Here is a 20,538-nt window from a genome sequence, read left to right on the forward strand (position 1 = left end):
CGGATTCAAAACTTTTTAAAGGTTGTTCAAAACTATACAAAACCCATAGATCATCCTGGCATAGGAATTTTTCGAATTCAAAACAAGTGCTGCTATAGAAGCATTTTTGAATTTGAATTTTTGAAGTTGTCCTTCGGATTCAAAACTTTCTGAAGGTTGTTCAAAACGATACATAACCTAGACTACGAAATGGCATCGTTTCCGTTGAATTTGGTGAAAGTGCTACTGAGGCGTCAACCTGTAGTAGCATTTTTGAATTCGTTATTACGAAAAACTGAATCGGATTCAAAACTTTTTAAAGGTTGTTCAAAACTATACAAAACCCATAGATCATCCTGGCATAGGAATTTTTCGAATTCAAAACAAGTGCTGCTATAGTAGCATTTTTGAATTTGAATTTTTGAAGTTGTCCTTCGGATTCAAAACTTTCTGAAGGTTGTTCAAAACGATACATAACCTAGACTACGAAATGGCATCGTTTCCGTTGAATTTGGTGAAAGTGCTACTGAGGCGTCAACCTGTAGTAGCATTTTTGAATTCGTTATTACGAAAAACTGAATCGGATTCAAAACTTTTTAAAGGTTGTTCAAAACTATACAAAACCCATAGATCATCCTGGCATAGGAATTTTTCGAATTCAAAACAAGTGCTGCTATAGTAGCATTTTTGAATTTGAATTTTTGAAGTTGTCCTTCGGATTCAAAACTTTCTGAAGGTTGTTCAAAACGATACATAACCTAGACTACGAAATGGCATCGTTTCCGTTGAATTTGGTGAAAGTGCTACTGAGGCGTCAACCTGTAGTAGCATTTTTGAATTCGTTATTACGAAAAACTGAATCGGATTCAAAACTTTTTAAAGGTTGTTCAAAACTATACAAAACCCATAGATCATCCTGGCATAGGAATTTTTCGAATTCAAAACAAGTGCTGCTATGGTAGCATTTTTGAATTTGAATTTTTGAAGTTGTCCTTCGGATTCAAAACTTTCTGAAGGTTGTTCAAAACGATACATAACCTAGAGTACGAAATGGCATCGTTTCCGTTGAATTTGGTGAAAGTGCTACTGAGGCGTCAACCTGTAGTAGCATTTTTGAATTCGTTATTACGAAAAACTGAATCGGATTCAAAACTTTTTAAAGGTTGTTCAAAACTATACAGAACCCATAGATCATCCTGGCATAGGAATTTTTCGAATTCAAAACAAGTGCTGCTATAGTAGCATTTTTGAATTTGAATTTTTGAAGTTGTCTTTCGGATTCAAAACTTTCTGAAAGTTGTTCAAGACGATACATAACCTAGACTACGAAATGGCATCGTTTCCGTTGAATTTGGTGAAAGTGCTACTGAGGCGTCAACCTGTAGTAGCATTTTTGAATTCGTTATTACGAAAAACTGAATCGGATTCAAAACTTTTTAAAGGTTGTTCAAAACTATACAAAATCCATAGATCATCCTGGCATAGGAATTTTTCGAATTCAAAACAAGTGCTGCTATAGAAGCATTTTTGAATTTGAATTTTTGAAGTTGTCCTTCGGATTCAAAACTTTCTGAAGGTTGTTCAAAACGATACATAACCTAGACTACGAAATGGCATCGTTTCCGTTGAATTTGGTGAAAGTGCTACTGAGGCGTCAACCTGCAGTAGCATTTTTGAATTCGTTATTACGAAAAACTGAATCGGATTCAAAACTTTTTAAAGGTTGTTCAAAACTATACAAAACCCATAGATCATCCTGGCATAGGAATTTTTCGAATTCAAAACAAGTGCTGCTATAGTAGCATTTTTGAATTTGAATTTTTGAAGTTGTCTTTCGGATTCAAAACTTTCTGAAGGTTGTTCAAAACGATACATAACCTAGACTACGAAATGGCATCGTTTCCGTTGAATTTGGTGAAAGTGCTACTGAGGCGTCAACCTGTAGTAGCATTTTTGAATTCGTTATTACGAAAAACTGAATCGGATTCAAAACTTTTTAAAGGTTGTTCAAAACTATACAAAACCCATAGATCATCCTGGCATAGGAATTTTTCGAATTCAAAACAAGTGCTGCTATGGTAGCATTTTTGAATTTGAATTTTTGAAGTTGTCCTTCGGATTCAAAACTTTCTGAAGGTTGTTCAAAACGATACATAACCTAGACTATGAAATGGCATCGTTTCCGTTGAATTTGGTGAAAGTGCTACTGAGACGTCAACCTGTAGTAGCATTTTTGAATTCGTTATTACGAAAAACTGAATCGGATTCAAAACTTTTTAAAGGTTGTTCAAAACTATACAAAACCCATAGATCATCCTGGCATAGGAATTTTTCGAATTCAAAACAAGTGCTGCTATAGTAGCATTTTTGAATTTGAATTTTTGAAGTTGTCTTTCGGATTCAAAACTTTCTGAAAGTTGTTCAATACGATACATAACCTAGACTACGAAATGGCATCGTCTCCGTTGAATTTGGTGAAAGTGCTACTGAGGCGTCAACCTGTAGTAGCATTTTTGAATTCGTTATTACGAAAAACTGAATCGGATTCAAAACTTTTTAAAGGTTGTTCAAAACTATACAAAACCCATAGATCATCCTGGCATAGGAATTTTTCGAATTCAAAACAAGTGCTGCTATAGAAGCATTTTTGAATTTGAATTTTTGAAGTTGTCCTTCGGATTCAAAACTTTCTGAAGGTTGTTCAAAACGATACATAACCTAGACTACGAAATGGCATCGTTTCCGTTGAATTTGGTGAAAGTGCTACTGAGGCGTCAACCTGTAGTAGCATTTTTGAATTCGTTATTACGAAAAACTGAATCGGATTCAAAACTTTTTAAAGGTTGTTCAAAACTATACAAAACCCATAGATCATCCTGGCATAGGAATTTTTCGAATTCAAAACAAGTGCTGCTATAGTAGCATTTTTGAATTTGAATTTTTGAAGTTGTCCTTCGGATTCAAAACTTTCTGAAGGTTGTTCAAAACGATACATAACCTAGACTACGAAATGGCATCGTTTCCGTTGAATTTGGTGAAAGTGCTACTGAGGCGTCAACCTGTAGTAGCATTTTTGAATTCGTTATTACGAAAAACTGAATCGGATTCAAAACTTTTTAAAGGTTGTTCAAAACTATACAAAACCCATAGATCATCCTGGCATAGGAATTTTTCGAATTCAAAACAAGTGCTGCTATAGTAGCATTTTTGAATTTGAATTTTTGAAGTTGTCCTTCGGATTCAAAACTTTCTGAAGGTTGTTCAAAACGATACATAACCTAGACTACGAAATGGCATCGTTTCCGTTGAATTTGGTGAAAGTGCTACTGAGGCGTCAACCTGTAGTAGCATTTTTGAATTCGTTATTACGAAAAACTGAATCGGATTCAAAACTTTTTAAAGGTTGTTCAAAACTATACAAAACCCATAGATCATCCTGGCATAGGAATTTTTCGAATTCAAAACAAGTGCTGCTATGGTAGCATTTTTGAATTTGAATTTTTGAAGTTGTCCTTCGGATTCAAAACTTTCTGAAGGTTGTTCAAAACGATACATAACCTAGAGTACGAAATGGCATCGTTTCCGTTGAATTTGGTGAAAATGCTACTGAGGCGTCAACCTGTAGTAGCATTTTTGAATTCGTTATTACGAAAAACTGAATCGGATTCAAAACTTTTTAAAGGTTGTTCAAAACTATACAGAACCCATAGATCATCCTGGCATAGGAATTTTTCGAATTCAAAACAAGTGCTGCTATAGTAGCATTTTTGAATTTGAATTTTTGAAGTTGTCTTTCGGATTCAAAACTTTCTGAAAGTTGTTCAAGACGATACATAACCTAGACTACGAAATGGCATCGTTTCCGTTGAATTTGGTGAAAGTGCTACTGAGGCGTCAACCTGTAGTAGCATTTTTGAATTCGTTATTACGAAAAACTGAATCGGATTCAAAACTTTTTAAAGGTTGTTCAAAACTATACAAAATCCATAGATCATCCTGGCATAGGAATTTTTCGAATTCAAAACAAGTGCTGCTATAGAAGCATTTTTGAATTTGAATTTTTGAAGTTGTCCTTCGGATTCAAAACTTTCTGAAGGTTGTTCAAAACGATACATAACCTAGACTACGAAATGGCATCGTTTCCGTTGAATTTGGTGAAAGTGCTACTGAGGCGTCAACCTGCAGTAGCATTTTTGAATTCGTTATTACGAAAAACTGAATCGGATTCAAAACTTTTTAAAGGTTGTTCAAAACTATACAAAACCCATAGATCATCCTGGCATAGGAATTTTTCGAATTCAAAACAAGTGCTGCTATAGTAGCATTTTTGAATTTGAATTTTTGAAGTTGTCTTTCGGATTCAAAACTTTCTGAAGGTTGTTCAAAACGATACATAACCTAGACTACGAAATGGCATCGTTTCCGTTGAATTTGGTGAAAGTGCTACTGAGGCGTCAACCTGTAGTAGCATTTTTGAATTCGTTATTACGAAAAACTGAATCGGATTCAAAACTTTTAAAGGTTGTTCAAAACTATACAAAACCCATAGATCATCCTGGCATAGGAATTTTTCGAATTCAAAACAAGTGCTGCTATAGTAGCATTTTTGAATTTGAATTTTTGAAGTTGTCCTTCGGATTCAAAACTTTCTGAAGGTTGTTCAAAACGATACATAACCTAGACTATGAAATGGCATCGTTTCCGTTGAATTTGGTGAAAGTGCTACTGAGGCGTCAACCTGTAGTAGCATTTTTGAATTCGTTATTACGAAAAACTGAATCGGATTCAAAACTTTTTAAAGGTTGTTCAAAACTATACAAAACCCATAGATCATCCTGGCATAGGAATTTTTCGAATTCAAAACAAGTGCTGCTATAGTAGCATTTTTGAATTTGAATTTTTGAAGTTGTCCTTCGGATTCAAAACTTTCTGAAGGTTGTTCAAAACGATACATAACCTAGACTACGAAATAGCATCGTTTCCGTTGAATTTGGTGAAAGTGCTACTGAGGCGTCAACCTGTAGTAGCATTTTTGAATTCGTTATTACGAAAAACTGAATCGGATTCAAAACTTTTTAAAGATTGTTCAAAACTATACAAAACCCATAGATCATCCTGGCATAGGAATTTTTCGAATTCAAAACAAGTGCTGCTATGGTAGCATTTTTGAATTTGAATTTTTGAAGTTGTCCTTCGGATTCAAAACTTTCTGAAGGTTGTTCAAAACGATACATAACCTAGACTATGAAATGGCATCGTTTCCGTTGAATTTGGTGAAAGTGCTACTGAGGCGTCAACCTGTAGTAGCATTTTTGAATTCGTTATTACGAAAAACTGAATCGGATTCAAAACTTTTTAAAGGTTGTTCAAAACTATACAAAACCCATAGATCATCCTGGCATAGGAATTTTTCGAATTCAAAACAAGTGCTGCTATAGTAGCATTTTTGAATTTGAATTTTTGAAGTTGTCCTTCGGATTCAAATCTTTCTGAAGGTTGTTCAAAACGATACATAACCTAGACTACGAAATGGCATCGTTTCCGTTGAATTTGGTGAAAGTGCTACTGAGGCGTCAACCTGTAGTAGCATTTTTGAATTCGTTATTACGAAAAACTGAATCGGATTCAAAACTTTTTAAAGGTTGTTCAAAACTATACAAAACCCATAGATCATCCTGGCATAGGAATTTTTCGAATTCAAAACAAGTGCTGCTATAGTAGCATTTTTGAATTTGAATTTTTGAAGTTGTCCTTCGGATTCAAAACTTTCTGAAGGTTGTTCAAAACGATACATAACCTAGACTACGAAATGGCATCGTTTCCGTTGAATTTGGTGAAAGTGCTACTGAGGCGTCAACCTGTAGTAGCATTTTTGAATTCGTTATTACGAAAAACTGAATCGGATTCAAAACTTTTTAAAGGTTGTTGAAAACTATACAAAACCCATAGATCATCCTGGCATAGGAATTTTTCGAATTCAAAACAAGTGCTGCTATAGTAGCATTTTTGAATTTGAATTTTTGAAGTTGTCCTTCGGATTCAAAACTTTCTGAAGGTTGTTCAAAACGATACATAACCTAGACTACGAAATGGCATCGTTTCCGTTGAATTTGGTGAAAGTGCTACTGAGGCGTCAACCTGTAGTAGCATTTTTGAATTCGTTATTACGAAAAACTGAATCGGATTCAAAACTTTTTAAAGGTTGTTCAAAACTATACAAAACCCATAGATCATCCTGGCATAGGAATTTTTCGAATTCAAAACAAGTGCTGCTATAGTAGCATTTTTGAATTTGAATTTTTGAAGTTGTCCTTCGGATTCAAAACTTTCTGAAGGTTGTTCAAAACGATACATAACCTAGACTATGAAATGGCATCGTTTCCGTTGAATTTGGTGAAAGTGCTACTGAGGCGTCAACCTGTAGTAGCATTTTTGAATTCGTTATTACGAAAAACTGAATCGGATTCAAAACTTTTTAAAGGTTGTTCAAAACTATACAAAACCCATAGATCATCCTGGCATAGGAATTTTTCGAATTCAAAACAAGTGCTGCTATAGTAGCATTTTTGAATTTGAATTTTTGAAGTTGTCCTTCGGATTCAAAACTTTCTGAAGGTTGTTCAAAACGATACATAACCTAGACTACGAGATGGCATCGTTTCCGTTGAATTTGGTGAAAGTGCTACTGAGGCGTCAACCTGTAGTAGCATTTTTGAATTCGTTATTACGAAAAACTGAATCGGATTCAAAACTTTTTAAAGGTTGTTCAAAACTATACAAAACCCATAGATCATCCTGGCATAGGAATTTTTCGAATTCAAAACAAGTGCTGCTATAGTAGCATTTTTGAATTTGAATTTTTGAAGTTGTCCTTCGGATTCAAAACTTTCTGAAGGTTGTTCAAAACGATACATAACCTAGACTACGAGATGGCATCGTTTCCGTTGAATTTGGTGAAAGTGCTACTGAGGCGTCAACCTGTAGTAGCATTTTTGAATTCGTTATTACGAAAAACTGAATCGGATTCAAAACTTTTTAAAGGTTGTTCAAAACTATACAAAACCCATAGATCATCCTGGCATAGGAATTTTTCGAATTCAAAACAAGTGCTGCTATGGTAGCATTTTTGAATTTGAATTTTTGAAGTTGTCCTTCGGATTCAAAACTTTCTGAAGGTTGTTCAAAACGATACATAACCTAGACTATGAAATGGCATCGTTTCCGTTGAATTTGGTGAAAGTGCTACTGAGGCGTCAACCTGTAGTAGCATTTTTGAATTCGTTATTACGAAAAACTGAATCGGATTCAAAACTTTTTAAAGGTTGTTCAAAACTATACAAAACCCATAGATCATCCTGGCATAGGAATTTTTCGAATTCAAAACAAGTGCTGCTATAGTAGCATTTTTGAATTTGAATTTTTGAAGTTGTCCTTCGGATTCAAAACTTTCTGAAAGTTGTTCAAAACGATACATAACCTAGACTACGAAATGGCATCGTTTCCGTTGAATTTGGTGAAAGTGCTACTGAGGCGTCAACCTGTAGTAGCATTTTTGAATTCGTTATTACGAAAAACTGAATCGGATTCAAAACTTTTTAAAGGTTGTTCAAAACTATACAAAACCCATAGATCATCCTGGCATAGGAATTTTTCGAATTCAAAACAAGTGCTGCTATGGTAGCATTTTTGAATTTGAATTTTTGAAGTTGTCCTTCGGATTCAAAACTTTCTGAAGGTTGTTCAAAACGATACATAACCTAGACTACGAAATGGCATCGTTTCCGTTGAATTTGGTGAAAGTGCTACTGAGGCGTCAACCTGTAGTAGCATTTTTGAATTCGTTATTACGAAAAACTGAATCGGATTCAAAACTTTTTAAAGGTTGTTCAAAACTATACAAAACCCATAGATCATCCTGGCATAGGAATTTTTCGAATTCAAAACAAGTGCTGCTATAGTAGCATTTTTGAATTTGAATTTTTGAAGTTGTCCTTCGGATTCAAAACTTTCTGAAGGTTGTTCAAAACGATACATAACGTAGACTACGAAATGGCATCGTTTCCGTTGAATTTGGTGAAAGTGCTACTGAGGCGTCAACCTGTAGTAGCATTTTTGAATTCGTTATTACGAAAAACTGAATCGGATTCAAAACTTTTTAAAGGTTGTTCAAAACTATACAAAACCCATAGATCATCCTGGCATAGGAATTTTTCGAATTCAAAACAAGTGCTGCTATAGTAGCATTTTTGAATTTGAATTTTTGAAGTTGTCCTTCGGATTCAAAACTTTCTGAAGGTTGTTCAAAACGATACATAACCTAGACTATGAAATGGCATCGTTTCCGTTGAATTTGGTGAAAGTGCTACTGAGGCGTCAACCTGTAGTAGCATTTTTGAATTCGTTATTACGAAAAACTGAATCGGATTCAAAACTTTTTAAAGGTAGTTCAAAACTATACAAAACCCATAGATCATCCTGGCATAGGAATTTTTCGAATTCAAAACAAGTGCTGCTATAGTAACATTTTTGAATTTGAATTTTTGAAGTTGTCCTTCGGATTCAAAACTTTCTGAAGGTTGTTCAAAACGATACATAACCTAGACTACGAAATGGCATCGTTTCCGTTGAATTTGGTGAAAGTGCTACTGAGGCGTCAACCTGTAGTAGCATTTTTGAATTCGTTATTACGAAAAACTGAATCGGATTCAAAACTTTTTAAAGGTTGTTCAAAACTATACAAAACCCATAGATCATCCTGGCATAGGAATTTTTCGAATTCAAAACAAGTGCTGCTATGGTAGCATTTTTGAATTTGAATTTTTGAAGTTGTCCTTCGGATTCAAAACTTTCTGAAGGTTGTTCAAAACGATACATAACCTAGACTATGAAATGGCATCGTTTCCGTTGAATTTGGTGAAAGTGCTACTGAGACGTCAACCTGTAGTAGCATTTTTGAATTCGTTATTACGAAAAACTGAATCGGATTCAAAACTTTTTAAAGGTTGTTCAAAACTATACAAAACCCATAGATCATCCTGGCATAGGAATTTTTCGAATTCAAAACAAGTGCTGCTATAGTAGCATTTTTGAATTTGAATTTTTGAAGTTGTCTTTCGGATTCAAAACTTTCTGAAAGTTGTTCAATACGATACATAACCTAGACTACGAAATGGCATCGTCTCCGTTGAATTTGGTGAAAGTGCTACTGAGGCGTCAACCTGTAGTAGCATTTTTGAATTCGTTATTACGAAAAACTGAATCGGATTCAAAACTTTTTAAAGGTTGTTCAAAACTATACAAAACCCATAGATCATCCTGGCATAGGAATTTTTCGAATTCAAAACAAGTGCTGCTATAGAAGCATTTTTGAATTTGAATTTTTGAAGTTGTCCTTCGGATTCAAAACTTTCTGAAGGTTGTTCAAAACGATACATAACCTAGACTACGAAATGGCATCGTTTCCGTTGAATTTGGTGAAAGTGCTACTGAGGCGTCAACCTGTAGTAGCATTTTTGAATTCGTTATTACGAAAAACTGAATCGGATTCAAAACTTTTTAAAGGTTGTTCAAAACTATACAAAACCCATAGATCATCCTGGCATAGGAATTTTTCGAATTCAAAACAAGTGCTGCTATAGTAGCATTTTTGAATTTGAATTTTTGAAGTTGTCCTTCGGATTCAAAACTTTCTGAAGGTTGTTCAAAACGATACATAACCTAGACTACGAAATGGCATCGTTTCCGTTGAATTTGGTGAAAGTGCTACTGAGGCGTCAACCTGTAGTAGCATTTTTGAATTCGTTATTACGAAAAACTGAATCGGATTCAAAACTTTTTAAAGGTTGTTCAAAACTATACAAAACCCATAGATCATCCTGGCATAGGAATTTTTCGAATTCAAAACAAGTGCTGCTATAGTAGCATTTTTGAATTTGAATTTTTGAAGTTGTCCTTCGGATTCAAAACTTTCTGAAGGTTGTTCAAAACGATACATAACCTAGACTACGAAATGGCATCGTTTCCGTTGAATTTGGTGAAAGTGCTACTGAGGCGTCAACCTGTAGTAGCATTTTTGAATTCGTTATTACGAAAAACTGAATCGGATTCAAAACTTTTTAAAGGTTGTTCAAAACTATACAAAACCCATAGATCATCCTGGCATAGGAATTTTTCGAATTCAAAACAAGTGCTGCTATGGTAGCATTTTTGAATTTGAATTTTTGAAGTTGTCCTTCGGATTCAAAACTTTCTGAAGGTTGTTCAAAACGATACATAACCTAGAGTACGAAATGGCATCGTTTCCGTTGAATTTGGTGAAAGTGCTACTGAGGCGTCAACCTGTAGTAGCATTTTTGAATTCGTTATTACGAAAAACTGAATCGGATTCAAAACTTTTTAAAGGTTGTTCAAAACTATACAGAACCCATAGATCATCCTGGCATAGGAATTTTTCGAATTCAAAACAAGTGCTGCTATAGTAGCATTTTTGAATTTGAATTTTTGAAGTTGTCTTTCGGATTCAAAACTTTCTGAAAGTTGTTCAAGACGATACATAACCTAGACTACGAAATGGCATCGTTTCCGTTGAATTTGGTGAAAGTGCTACTGAGGCGTCAACCTGTAGTAGCATTTTTGAATTCGTTATTACGAAAAACTGAATCGGATTCAAAACTTTTTAAAGGTTGTTCAAAACTATACAAAATCCATAGATCATCCTGGCATAGGAATTTTTCGAATTCAAAACAAGTGCTGCTATAGAAGCATTTTTGAATTTGAATTTTTGAAGTTGTCCTTCGGATTCAAAACTTTCTGAAGGTTGTTCAAAACGATACATAACCTAGACTACGAAATGGCATCGTTTCCGTTGAATTTGGTGAAAGTGCTACTGAGGCGTCAACCTGCAGTAGCATTTTTGAATTCGTTATTACGAAAAACTGAATCGGATTCAAAACTTTTTAAAGGTTGTTCAAAACTATACAAAACCCATAGATCATCCTGGCATAGGAATTTTTCGAATTCAAAACAAGTGCTGCTATAGTAGCATTTTTGAATTTGAATTTTTGAAGTTGTCTTTCGGATTCAAAACTTTCTGAAGGTTGTTCAAAACGATACATAACCTAGACTACGAAATGGCATCGTTTCCGTTGAATTTGGTGAAAGTGCTACTGAGGCGTCAACCTGCAGTAGCATTTTTGAATTCGTTATTACGAAAAACTGAATCGGATTCAAAACTTTTAAAGGTTGTTCAAAACTATACAAAACCCATAGATCATCCTGGCATAGGAATTTTTCGAATTCAAAACAAGTGCTGCTATAGTAGCATTTTTGAATTTGAATTTTTGAAGTTGTCCTTCGGATTCAAAACTTTCTGAAGGTTGTTCAAAACGATACATAACCTAGACTATGAAATGGCATCGTTTCCGTTGAATTTGGTGAAAGTGCTACTGAGGCGTCAACCTGTAGTAGCATTTTTGAATTCGTTATTACGAAAAACTGAATCGGATTCAAAACTTTTTAAAGGTTGTTCAAAACTATACAAAACCCATAGATCATCCTGGCATAGGAATTTTTCGAATTCAAAACAAGTGCTGCTATAGTAGCATTTTTGAATTTGAATTTTTGAAGTTGTCCTTCGGATTCAAAACTTTCTGAAGGTTGTTCAAAACGATACATAACCTAGACTACGAAATAGCATCGTTTCCGTTGAATTTGGTGAAAGTGCTACTGAGGCGTCAACCTGTAGTAGCATTTTTGAATTCGTTATTACGAAAAACTGAATCGGATTCAAAACTTTTTAAAGATTGTTCAAAACTATACAAAACCCATAGATCATCCTGGCATAGGAATTTTTCGAATTCAAAACAAGTGCTGCTATGGTAGCATTTTTGAATTTGAATTTTTGAAGTTGTCCTTCGGATTCAAAACTTTCTGAAGGTTGTTCAAAACGATACATAACCTAGACTATGAAATGGCATCGTTTCCGTTGAATTTGGTGAAAGTGCTACTGAGGCGTCAACCTGTAGTAGCATTTTTGAATTCGTTATTACGAAAAACTGAATCGGATTCAAAACTTTTTAAAGGTTGTTCAAAACTATACAAAACCCATAGATCATCCTGGCATAGGAATTTTTCGAATTCAAAACAAGTGCTGCTATAGTAGCATTTTTGAATTTGAATTTTTGAAGTTGTCCTTCGGATTCAAATCTTTCTGAAGGTTGTTCAAAACGATACATAACCTAGACTACGAAATGGCATCGTTTCCGTTGAATTTGGTGAAAGTGCTACTGAGGCGTCAACCTGTAGTAGCATTTTTGAATTCGTTATTACGAAAAACTGAATCGGATTCAAAACTTTTTAAAGGTTGTTCAAAACTATACAAAACCCATAGATCATCCTGGCATAGGAATTTTTCGAATTCAAAACAAGTGCTGCTATAGTAGCATTTTTGAATTTGAATTTTTGAAGTTGTCCTTCGGATTCAAAACTTTCTGAAGGTTGTTCAAAACGATACAAATAACCTAGACTACGAAATGGCATCGTTTCCGTTGAATTTGGTGAAAGTGCTACTGAGGCGTCAACCTGTAGTAGCATTTTTGAATTCGTTATTACGAAAAACTGAATCGGATTCAAAACTTTTTAAAGGTTGTTCAAAACTATACAAAACCCATAGATCATCCTGGCATAGGAATTTTTCGAATTCAAAACAAGTGCTGCTATAGTAGCATTTTTGAATTTGAATTTTTGAAGTTGTCCTTCGGATTCAAAACTTTCTGAAGGTTGTTCAAAACGATACATAACCTAGACTACGAAATGGCATCGTTTCCGTTGAATTTGGTGAAAGTGCTACTGAGGCGTCAACCTGTAGTAGCATTTTTGAATTCGTTATTACGAAAAACTGAATCGGATTCAAAACTTTTTAAAGGTTGTTCAAAACTATACAAAACCCATAGATCATCCTGGCATAGGAATTTTTCGAATTCAAAACAAGTGCTGCTATAGTAGCATTTTTGAATTTGAATTTTTGAAGTTGTCCTTCGGATTCAAAACTTTCTGAAGGTTGTTCAAAACGATACATAACCTAGACTATGAAATGGCATCGTTTCCGTTGAATTTGGTGAAAGTGCTACTGAGGCGTCAACCTGTAGTAGCATTTTTGAATTCGTTATTACGAAAAACTGAATCGGATTCAAAACTTTTTAAAGGTTGTTCAAAACTATACAAAACCCATAGATCATCCTGGCATAGGAATTTTTCGAATTCAAAACAAGTGCTGCTATAGTAGCATTTTTGAATTTGAATTTTTGAAGTTGTCCTTCGGATTCAAAACTTTCTGAAGGTTGTTCAAAACTATACATAACCTAGACTACGAGATGGCATCGTTTCCGTTGAATTTGGTGAAAGTGCTACTGAGGCGTCAACCTGTAGTAGCATTTTTGAATTCGTTATTACGAAAAACTGAATCGGATTCAAAACTTTTTAAAGGTTGTTCAAAACTATACAAAACCCATAGATCATCCTGGCATAGGAATTTTTCGAATTCAAAACAAGTGCTGCTATAGTAGCATTTTTGAATTTGAATTTTTGAAGTTGTCCTTCGGATTCAAAACTTTCTGAAGGTTGTTCAAAACGATACATAACCTAGACTACGAGATGGCATCGTTTCCGTTGAATTTGGTGAAAGTGCTACTGAGGCGTCAACCTGTAGTAGCATTTTTGAATTCGTTATTACGAAAAACTGAATCGGATTCAAAACTTTTTAAAGGTTGTTCAAAACTATACAAAACCCATAGATCATCCTGGCATAGGAATTTTTCGAATTCAAAACAAGTGCTGCTATGGTAGCATTTTTGAATTTGAATTTTTGAAGTTGTCCTTCGGATTCAAAACTTTCTGAAGGTTGTTCAAAACGATACATAACCTAGACTATGAAATGGCATCGTTTCCGTTGAATTTGGTGAAAGTGCTACTGAGGCGTCAACCTGTAGTAGCATTTTTGAATTCGTTATTACGAAAAACTGAATCGGATTCAAAACTTTTTAAAGGTTGTTCAAAACTATACAAAACCCATAGATCATCCTGGCATAGGAATTTTTCGAATTCAAAACAAGTGCTGCTATAGTAGCATTTTTGAATTTGAATTTTTGAAGTTGTCCTTCGGATTCAAAACTTTCTGAAAGTTGTTCAAAACGATACATAACCTAGACTACGAAATGGCATCGTTTCCGTTGAATTTGGTGAAAGTGCTACTGAGGCGTCAACCTGTAGTAGCATTTTTGAATTCGTTATTACGAAAAACTGAATCGGATTCAAAACTTTTTAAAGGTTGTTCAAAACTATACAAAACCCATAGATCATCCTGGCATAGGAATTTTTCGAATTCAAAACAAGTGCTGCTATAGTAGCATTTTTGAATTTGAATTTTTGAAGTTGTCCTTCGGATTCAAAACTTTCTGAAGGTTGTTCAAAACGATACATAACCTAGACTACGAAATGGCATCGTTTCCGTTGAATTTGGTGAAAGTGCTACTGAGGCGTCAACCTGTAGTAGCATTTTTGAATTCGTTATTACGAAAAACTGAATCGGATTCAAAACTTTTTAAAGGTTGTTCAAAACTATACAAAACCCATAGATCATCATGGCATAGGAATTTTTCGAATTCAAAATGGTGCTACTACAGGTTGACAGACATCAATTTCAAGAATGCATTTGGGTCACGATAAAAACATTTTTTAAAAAATAATAATGGCGCGGGAATGGCTGGAGCGCAGGTGTCTCCATCTACTTCCAGGAAACGCTCTTTTGTTCACTCTTCAAGGCATCATAACGCCGTACTCCGACATGCACTACATGCGCATAAAGGACAAGGAGACGCTATCGAATCACTTTGAATTCCGGTCCTCTGTGCATGCCAAGCCCTGCTTTGATGCACGTGCGGCGAGCTCGGATCATTTACTGGCCGTGGCAAAATGTCACGGGCGCTTCTAATGCATGCAGGCCCTGAGCGTTCCATTTGAGAGTAGGTGGTCCCTCGAACATTAATTACACACCGTGCGATGATCCATCTCCAGACACAATTAGTTAAGCAGCTTAGCACTTGAAGCTTTGCACCGAGGCCAATGTGTTTTTTCTAGTGTCCCCTCCTCAGCCCACCAACTCTTGCTTTATTATTGCGAATCTGCGTACGTAAAGGCAATAATAATAAGAACAACAACAATAATCTAGTCGTTGTGACATCCGACAACTATGCGGAAGACCGGAATAGATGATCTTGGGAATTTTTCCTTCGATATCCAGTGTAAGCGGCTCTAAGGCTCGACCAATCAATCATAAGATGGTCGAATCGAAAGGTTGTGCTGATGTGACCGAGATCAAGAATATTTGGAGCACTAGCTTGTGTGTCTTCATGCCGCGGTGCAATGCACAGTGGCGAACTTTGAGTTTTAAGTCCACCTTTATGGATAGGTGGTGCGAAATCCTGGGGGGGGGGGATATCCCCACCAACAATCTTGGCCTCAAAAATCCCCCCCACTAAAAATTTTCGGGGGGAGAGATTTTGTTACAACAAACAAAAGATAAGCAATTACTTCTAATTTCAAATATACTGTACTAAGAATAATATCGAAAACATACACAAATTAGTGTAGTTGTGAGTGTTCAATGCTTTTTCTCTCTCAAGAGAGCATTAACAAATCAACATCAATACGCGCAATAAAAGTAAAACAAGAATGCAAAACAATAATAACTATGAAATCTGATCGATTTATATTAACATAAAGCAAAAACTAAATAAAAACTTGCATATAATAAAACATTCAACTATTTCATAATTTATTAACATCTTTAACCAGTTATTAAAGAAATTAGTTAGCTACTTTATAATATCTGATATATATAAAAGTGACATTTTTTGTGTAATTAATAATAATAATAGTAATATATTTTTAATTTAGTAATGTATTTGTACATTTAATAACATTATAAATATGTATATCGTATATGGGGGAAGGGGAGGGGGTTTGTAGATTAGTATATTTCTCCCCCCACCACTCTATAATGAATTCGCACCCTGGGTGTAAGGAATGACCCTTTCCAAAGACACACAAATGTTAACCTCCCTTCCACGTATTATACACAGAACTGCATTTTGCAGACTAGCGAGAGACTGGCGTCTATACTCACAGCCAGTATAATCCTCTGTAGGGCTCGTGTTGTGTTGTCCATATGTATTTGTGATATGATTTTTGTTAAATAGCGTCGCTTTTCTCCCACTTTCGGATAATCGCAACGATGAGGATGAGTGATGAAATGAAGGGATTGATGATGCGACACTAACAACGGACACCCATGCCCAGGCCGGGATTTGAACCAGGGACACCTGGAGTCGTAGCGCGCTATGCTAGCCACCCCACCACGGAATGTGTGTTTGGAATTGTCTCTTCATCCATCTCATCATATCACCATATCCTCATCTTCACGATTAGCCAAAAGTGGAAGAAAAGCGAAGTAAACTAAACTAAATCAATCAATCAATCAATCTAGAAAAGAATGAACATAAATTAGCCAATATAGATGTAGAAGATGTTTCGTAGATAACGTTGTCGTCTTGTAATGAAGGGTCCCTGAATCGATACCCGGTGGACGCACATACTGGTTCGGATCGCACTTTAAACTATACTCTGTATCGGCTATCTCTGGAGCAAGCGAACGAAAACAAGTCTCTGCGCAAGTGGTGACGCGGGACGCATCCACCAATGAACACGCGAGAGGGGATGGGATTGCGTGGAGGGGTAAACTACTGCAGTTACCAGCCTTCGCAGCAACGTGCACTGCTTCGCTCTCCCCACTCGATCCATCCACTTCTCTGCCGCTATGTATTCAGTTCCGATTAGTCTATCTGTGGATAAAGTGAACGTCAAGACTTTTGGGTGGTACCGTAGTCGCCTTGTAATCAAGAGGTCCCGGGTTCAAGTCCCGGTGGAGGTACATAGTGGTTCGGATCCCACTTTAAACTGTAGGTCCAGTCCCGATTATCCTTACAGTGAATAAAGTGGACTTAAAACACCAATTCGATCGATCAAGACTTTTGGAGGGGCTATGGCACCTCCTTACCCGCCCAAAGTGCAAGTGGCTCTTGGTCAACGCAGCCAAGCTAGGCGCTAAGAAACGATCGCAGGATAACACTATTTCACCCGCCCACTGATGATGTAACGCTCTGCTGTTTACATACGTCTCATGCGTTGTTTCTTCTTGAAGTGCCCCGCGCCTCTCCAGCCAGGTGGGCGAGCGCTGGATTGATCGAGAGGAGAAGGAGCTAACGATACATCACAGGGGCGTAGGCTTCGATCATTACGCTTAGCACCTGTCCAATCAGGCTAGGATTGTTCCATGTGCACAACACCCACTCACGGGACGATTTTTATTACTAACAATCTGGATAAGACTAATAGAGTCCTATGGGCGATATTGCCGACCAGAAAGCCATTTGCGGCTAATTCATTCCTGCTTCTATTGCGACAAATAGGCTCGGCCTTCGTCGCCTTAGGCCACCATAAAGCAATGAATCTGTAATTGGGAATTTATATGCATGAGGGGAATGTGGTTTCCTCTTGCGTTACAATAAATTCATTCTCTCAATTAAATCGATTTTGTACAAATCAGAGGATTCATATGCGTAACTTAGTCTGGGACAAGAGGGACACTTGCCCCAACTACAAATTTACAGATTTATTAAAATTTACAAGTTAACTGTACTTTTGTTATCCTCCTAGGACCTGATAAAGAAAGTAGTAAGTAATTTTATGATTTCGCAAATTTAGCAGTTACTTAGCAAAATAGTCATGCACGTTACTTTTTTGGGTTAGAAAAATTTTTGACAACCCCCCCCCCCCCCCAATTAAGCCCCACGTTCAATTGTGTCCTACCAAAGTTAGGTACAGAATTACGCCCATGAGAGGAATGGAACTGATAGCATCTTCTTTGTACTAAAATCATATGAGTAATATCGTGTGTTTTTTTTTGGAGGGGGGGGGGTGAAAAAGCCTTTCTCGACCCTCACGGCCAGCTGAATGCTGAATTCAATCTTAGTCGGCAAAAGCAAAAAACATGATTGAACTACAACTGTATTCCTCGGCATAATACCTAGGACATAAACTACATTAATATGCTCTGTCCAGGTTATCTTTGGAGGAAGGCCGCGCATAGTGGAAGAGGAAGGGGGGAATCGAGTGGGCAGAGAGAAGCAGTATATGCTACTGCGAAGGCTGGTAACTGCAGTTGTTTTCCCCCCTCCATGCAATCTCATTCCCTCTAACGTGCTCATTGGCTCCGCGGCCTCACATAATATGCGTGTAATCAAGGGGTTACGGGTTCATTAACAGGTGAGTCCCACTTTAAATTGTATGTCCAGTCTAGATCAGCCTGTTTGTGCATAAACTGGACTTACAACAAAAATTCAAATTCAAATATGGACGCTCCGATATTTTTACAGGATCAACTCTAATCGAAATCACGTACAGCGCCAGCTGAGTCAGGAATATTTGCAAGTAAAGAACTGAATGGTGTCCCACCTACCTGCTGTGAGCGGATTGGGATGATGGTGATTCATGCCGTTGCCGTTCATGGTAGGCCTGCTTGTGACGAGACTCAGCGGCGACATCTGGTGGGTGGGGAGGCCGGGCGCCAGGCTCTGGTTCCGCTGCACCATCTCGGCGTAGGTGCCGTAACTGCTCCGTCGTCCTTCCCGCCGGTTGCCGTCGATCGCCGCTTGCAGCTCCGCCGGCGTGCTCAGCTGGTTCTTCTCGCATTCGTAGGGATACAGGTACTTCATATACCTGGAAGCAAACAGGAGAACGGTGAGGATACGGCAATGCAGGAGGCATGGGTGTCGGGAAGGGGGGGGTGGGGGTGGAACCCCTCCCTGGCAACTGACATAGTTCATTTCAAGTTACAAAATAATTTATTTTTATTGGTAAAAACTACGTTGGATCGAAAAAAATAGAGTGTAAAATACAGGAATCAACTTATATTTTCATATTCGACTTTAATCCATAGAATAAACAGTTTTACATGTTTCGAAACTCCGAAACTTCTCAAGCTTTCTCTTAAATGAGGTGTGTAAAAGTTAATAACAAAATAGAACGACTATGCATTTTAATACACTAACTGTATTGTGGTGGATAATCACTCATTTGATGGATCTGATTGATTGATTTCCTTTCTTTATTTCGCTTTTTGTGCCACTTTTGGTGCGAAGATGGGGATCAGGATATGATGAAGTTGATGAATGGACACTCACAAACATCCATACCCAGGCCGGAATTGGAACGCGGGACCCCTGACGACGTAGCTCGATATGCTAACAACTCCACCACGGGGCCACTGAACTGAATAGAAGAATGTCCTCAAAGATATTCGAATTGCAACACTTCATTCGCCGTAATGGAATTAGGCAACGAATGAGTTACACTGACTGCACGGTAATTATCATTTATAATTTAGTACATTTTATTGGATGCAATATTGGATTGGATTGGATTGAGTTGGTGTTTTAAGTCCACTTTATGCACAGTAAGGCTAATTGGGACTGGACCTACAGTTTAAAGCGAGATCCGAACCACTATGTACCTCCACCGGGTATCGAATATTGGATGCAATAATATGGTCCGTGGTGGAGTGGTTGTGACCGTGCTACGACGCCAGAAGTCCCGTATTCGAATCTCGGTTTGGACAATGGTGTTCTTTTTGAATGCTCCTTCATCAATTTAATCACATCATCACTCATCGTCATCGCGATTAGCCAAGAGTGGCAGAAAAGTTAAGTGAAATTAACCAAAGCAATATATCAATCAAGCAGTATGGTGACTTCGCCACTTCGTACTCTCCTATAGCCATCCGACAAACCTTGCATCGTGTTACATTAAATTTAACACACATACAAGATATAACAATTATGCGAGAGACCTCGGTTAGAGTCCTGGTTGACTGAACTTTTCTTTCGCTTACACTTATTCGCTTAGAATAAGGTTCCGAGCAAGTTAAGAGGCAATAAGGCAATAATTCAATTCTCCCCCTCTTTGGAATTTTAATTTTGTATTTTTTAGCGTGCTTGGCAAGATCTGATATCTACTTGATCTTTATACATATGAATGGAGTAAACTCGAAGCACCGTGCCGACCACTTCGCCACCTGGTGCCAAAATTCATTACTTTTTACATCCTGCATCAAAATTTACGCGACATTGCGCTTAGCACAGTAGAAAAATCCTCGGAAAAAATGTTCAGATGGCAAAAAGTGTGCCAACATTTCTAATGCAACCGGAAGCACATTCTAACTATAAATCATTGTTGTTTTTTATTTGCTACATATTGATACTGTAAAAATGCACGCCGGAACCTACAAGATGCGAAAGGATCATTATATGACAGAGTTCGCTTCCAAGCTATAATTAAACATGGCAAGAGAGAGCATAAGCCGCCACATTGACTTTTTCTTGCCTGTCAGACATCGTGACTCATCCTGCACACCTCAGTCCCCTCCCCCAACATACGTAGCGCAATCTT

The 20,538-nt window shown here is 36.9% G+C and overlaps 1 protein-coding gene across 2 annotated transcripts in view; it reads right to left on the reverse strand.

Annotated features, from left to right (window-relative positions):
- Positions 1–20,538, reverse strand: part of LOC145994608 (AT-rich interactive domain-containing protein 3A-like) — a 457,226-nt gene that overhangs the window by 70,260 nt on the left and 366,428 nt on the right. For both annotated transcript variants that reach the window (XM_083130657.1, XM_083130656.1), the window contains exon 6: positions 18,551–18,810. In XM_083130657.1, coding sequence (XP_082986783.1) covers positions 18,551–18,810 — 260 coding nt within the window. The remainder of the gene's footprint in view (positions 1–18,550; positions 18,811–20,538) is intronic.

Source organism: Lepisma saccharinum, chromosome 11, assembly GCF_977018435.1.
Source record: "Lepisma saccharinum chromosome 11, izLepSacc3.1, whole genome shotgun sequence".
In the NCBI taxonomy this organism is placed as follows: Eukaryota; Metazoa; Arthropoda; class Insecta; order Zygentoma; family Lepismatidae; genus Lepisma; species Lepisma saccharinum.